Source organism: Bombyx mori, chromosome 16, assembly GCF_030269925.1.
Source record: "Bombyx mori chromosome 16, ASM3026992v2".
Classification (NCBI taxonomy): Eukaryota; Metazoa; Arthropoda; class Insecta; order Lepidoptera; family Bombycidae; genus Bombyx; species Bombyx mori.
Window position 1 is genome coordinate 14,099,946 of NC_085122.1, and position 4,976 is coordinate 14,104,921.

General features: G+C 36.7%; 1 protein-coding gene across 1 annotated transcript; it reads left to right on the forward strand.

The window, feature by feature from the left end:
• Window positions 1–4,083, forward strand: LOC101740625 (GPN-loop GTPase 3). Its single transcript, XM_004922666.5, has 5 exons — window positions 1–322; window positions 815–1,011; window positions 1,622–1,836; window positions 2,862–2,967; window positions 3,792–4,083. Exons 1-5 carry the CDS (start codon window positions 278–280, stop codon window positions 4,066–4,068), a joined length of 840 nt encoding a protein of 279 aa, XP_004922723.1. The 5' UTR covers window positions 1–277; the 3' UTR covers window positions 4,069–4,083.
• Window positions 4,084–4,976: the final 893 nt, after the last annotated feature.

The following is a 4,976-nucleotide window of genomic DNA, read 5'->3' on the forward strand; positions in this document are numbered from 1 at the left end:
CTATTGTCAGTGTCAAAATCTCACCATTGCGAGCTGTTGTATAAAAAAACGATTTGAAAAGTTATTAGCTGGAAAATAAGGGCTGTACATGCACTAGGATTTTATATATTTGACTATAACAGTAATACAATTTACAGAACACGTCTTGAAGTTCAAAATTCAAAAAAGATAAAGAGGCGATAAGAAAACAGGCAGCTATGCAAAGATAACCTATTCGTTCTAACAAAAAATATAAACCGTGTTAACAACTCATGTTTTAGATCTAAACAAAAAAACAATGCGTTACGCTCAGTTAATAGTGGGACCAGCCGGAAGTGGAAAGGTATAATATTTTAGTACCTTTTTTTTTTTTTTTTTTTTTTATTGCTTAGCTGTGTGGACGAGCTCACAGCCCACCTGATGTTAAGTGGTTACTGGAGCCCATAGACATCTACAACGTAAATGCGCCACACACCTTGAGATATAGTTCTAAGGTCTCAGTATAGTCACAACGGCTGCCCCACCCTTCAAACCGAAACGCATTACTGCTTCACGGCAGAAATAGGCGGGGCGGTGGTACCTACCCGTGCGGACTCACAAGAGGTCCTACCACCAGTAATTACGCAAATTATAATTTTGCGGGTTTCTTTACGTATGCATTTTTTCTATGAAAAACTTTTTTTTTTATTTACTAAAAAACGAAGAAACTTAAGTACGTTAAACATCTTTAATCATCTTTTGATAGAAAATACAAAAATGTAATGCATGTTCCTTAATCAAATCATTAATACTTATATGGTAAAATTCTAATATATAAAATTACCCTATTTGTCAGTCAACATACTGCTCTACAATAGTGAAACATGCAATGGACTCCAAACGCATTGTAGATGTAGTAAACTTGGACCCAGCAGCTGAACACTTTGACTATGAGCCACTCGTAGACATCAGAGAACTAATACACCTTGATGATGCTATGGAAGATGAGGAATTGCAATTTGGACCAAATGGTGGTCTAGTGTTTTGTATAGAGTGAGTGTTTTGTATTGTTATTGTAATTCACTGAAACCCACAATCACCACAAAGTAAATACTGTTAAGCCTTTGGCATTATGAGCACAGGTGACTTACCCTTCAGTATGTATGATGATTTTAAGTAAAGTTTTACTATTAATTTTCTTATTTTAATAGGTAATTACATAGGCCTTAATTTATGTTAGGAGGGCAATGAGATGGTAATTGATAGTTGCAACAGTAAATGTATTATTGAATATTTTTTTATTGCTTAGATGGGTGGATGATCTCACAGCCCACCTGGTGTTAAATGGTTACTGGAGCCATAGACATCTACAACGTAAATGCAAAACCCACCTTGAGATATAAGTTCTAAGGTCTCAAGTATAGTTACAACGGCTGCCCCACCCTTCAAACCGAAACGCATTACTGTTTCGCGGCAGAAATAGGCAGGGTGGTGGTACCTACCCGCGCGGACTCACTAGAGGTCCTACCACCAGTTATAATAATGCTGTTGGTGTAAGTAATAATGGTGCTTACTGTTACTTTGCCACAGAAAAAAATGTACAAAAATTGTAGGCTGATAGAAATTGGCCAGTAATAACCTGAAACAATATTTACAATTTCAGGACCCTCTTAGAGAATTCTGACTGGTTAGAGGAGCAACTTGGAGATGTTGATGATGATTACATTTTATTTGACTGTCCAGGACAGATTGAGTTGTACACCCATCTGCCGGTTATGAGAAGATTGGTTGATTTGCTTCAGAATTGGAACTTTAGGATATGTGTAGTGTTCTTAGTGGACTCGCAGTTCATGATTGATGGTGCAAAATTTTTATCAGGTTAGATAAATTTTATTGCTAATTTGTGTGGAATGAGCAGGGATCATGAAAGTTTTGAGATTGTCTTAATTTAATGAACTAAAAAATATGGAAGTTAATGCTTTGACAGTGGAAATGTGTGTCTCATCAGAGGCCAAGATCATTTTTGAGGAGTGAGACATCTTACTATTGTTCATAGACAATTTCACATAAGCATTACCAGCAGCAAGTAAACCTGTCAAACATAAATAGAACATAAGTACATATTTATGCACACTTAATAATGCTCCTTGATAAGACAACCTCCCAAATCATTACTAACGCAGGGTGATGACGACGTTGTACCCTGTGAGCATACACTTTATCATTTTGCTTACTGTAGTGTTCTTCAATCGTGAATTTTTTTCATTGGAAAAGTGAATATTTGTGTGCCTTTCAGCTGCGTATCGCAACAGAAGGCGTTTTGATCGATCACTCTCTTTGATTGTAAAGATTGATTAAGGGCATGTCTTGTATATCGACGATATGCACCGAGCTTCAGGTCTTGTTTTATAATACGCGACAGAGTCCTAGCGGGAATATTCATTTCTCGCGATAAGATTTTTTCGTCCTAGTGGGGTTTCGACGAATGCTGGCTTTAACAGCATTAACAGCCTTTGTAGTTCCAACAGTACACGGCCGCCCCGATCTTTTCTGGTCTTCGACAGACGAAGTTTGTTGTATCTGTTCATAGTACGGTATACGACCATACGGCTGATAGCAGGCTTTTAAAGTGTCTGGAATATGACCAACAGCTCCATACCCACTTTATGCAAGGCGATCACTGATTCTATTTTCTGTAACACCCCATTCCATAAGGTAATTTTATAATGAGCGAAAAAATATGTGAAATGGCGCAAAATCGAAAGGAGTTTAAAAAATAATAAACGTGTTCCAAATTCAAAATACATAAAAAAAACTTGAAAAAAAGAAATGTTTTAGTGTTGAAAAAAACAATGTAACAGTATTTATGGCCAGACTAGTTATATAAAACTTTTTATTATAAGGTACAATGGCTGCATTAAGTGTAATGGTGAATCTGGAACTACCACACGTCAATGTTCTCACTAAAATGGATCTACTCAGTAAAACTGCTAGAAAACAAATAGACAAGTAAGCTTTCTCTCAATTTCTACAAGCAACTTACAAGACTTCTGAATCCTAAACATCAATCTTCTAACACATCAAGATAATTCAGCTCTGAGACATGGCAATAATTATGCTGCAACACATCTGACACATGAAAGTTGAGTACAGCTATAAAGAACGACATCTGTCCCACTCTTCAAACTGGAAGGCATTGGCCATGATACTGACACCTACCTGTGTGAGCTTATCCCACTAACAATATACATACCAAATTATAAATGTATAAGGTTAATCTATATCTATACTAATATATAAATCTACAGTGGTTTTTACGATGTTCCGTTATAACTACTGAACCGCATGCATCCGATTGACCTGAAACTTGGTATCCCTGTAGAAAATACATGTATTTAATGGATAGGCTAATATTTATGAGTGTTGGACTCCCTAATAATAATGTCAATATGAAATACCCAGCGAAGCGGGCGAGTACAGCTAGTTTGATTATAATTATGATCCTTCACGGTGGAAGTCGTGAACATGTGTCAAGTACATATATCTATAGAACATTAGTACCTCTCTGTGGTAATTTAATATGAATATATTCACATTGGTCATTATAATTGCACCAGACATGTTTACATTTAAGACATTAAGAAGGCATAAGAATGGTTGAGCAAGGTATCATGTTGAGTATTTTGGAGATATTGTACGGCATAAATTTAGAAGGAAAAGTATCTTAAAAGGATAAATTTCAGTTGAACACTATTTGTTTCTATTTACTTACCCCACAAACGTTCGAAGTTACAGAACTACCTTTTGTACTCAATTATTATTTATTATTTCAGTTACTTAGATCCCGATCCACACGTATTGTTATCAGATATGAGAAATGCACATTCGAAATGGCATGAAAAGTATGCCAAACTGACTGAAGCAATTGGAGAAGTGGTGGAAAATTTCAGTTTAGTTAGATTCTATCCATTGAACATACGAGATGAAGAGAGCATAGAAAATATTATGCTGACTGTAGACAATATTATACAATATGGCGAAGATGCAGATGTTAAAATAAAAGATTTTGACGAATTGGAACCGGAACATAATGAAATTGGCGATGATTAAATTATTTGAAACTAATTAAGACTGTTATTTTATGTTTGAAGTGATTTTGAAATAACAGCGAAGGGATGCATAAACCAGCTTCCAAACAATTCCTCCTTAAAGACTGTATTTGTAACAGTTTGTTTCCCTACCAATTCTAGTGACCTCGAGGGTTATACCAGTTTCGCTTAACGAGTAGGTGAGCTTACGGGGCTCTAACCTGGTGACGTAGCTAACACTAGCCCTAATAAGGGCAGTGCTTCGTAGAATCTACCACCGGATCAAAAACGCGACCCACTGAGAAGATCCGGCGAGAAACTCGATGGCCTGTGTCTGTGGGTTAATTTACTCGTCGAGCCCTTCGTCGCAAGCTCGGGTTCGACGAGGACAGTGACCGGTGCTTGAAGTACCTACCTAAAAGCCAGCGTATACCGCGCGGCTCTCGTGACGGATGTGGTGTTCACGAGTGCTCATACACCAGTTGTAGGCAGCCTACACTGACACTACATACAATAGAGACAGTCGATTGTACTGTGATTTAAATTTTAACAAAATACATTCCTACAAACTTCGAGCTCCTATCCAGCATGTGTAATCAACAGACTTAATACAGCCTTAGATAAGTAATAGTAATTTATGAAATCTATACTAATATATAAATCTGCAGTGGTTTTTACGGATGTTCCATTATAACTACTGAACCATGCATCGGATTGACTTGAAACTTGGTATCCATGTAGAAAATAAATGTACTTAATGGATAGGCTAATATTTATATGAGTGTTGGACTCCCTAATAATAATGACAATAAGTAATAATGTTAATTTTAAATGCCCAGCGAAGCTGACGAGTACGGCTAGTAAAAGTATAAAATTCCGCGACTTGACAATTTGGGTGTGGATCCATAAGGAAAACAATCAAAAAACCAC

Bases quoted from the DNA above. Each gene is read 5' to 3' on its own strand.
- LOC101740625 (XM_004922666.5), top strand. From the start codon at position 278: ATGCGTTACGCTCAGTTAATAGTGGGACCAGCCGGAAGTGGAAAG. The intron at 1,012-1,621 runs GTGAGTGTTTTG...TTACAATTTCAG, and splicing joins GGTCTAGTGTTTTGTATAGA to GACCCTCTTAGAGAATTCTG. The intron at 1,837-2,861 runs GTTAGATAAATT...TTTTATTATAAG, and splicing joins TGGTGCAAAATTTTTATCAG to GTACAATGGCTGCATTAAGT.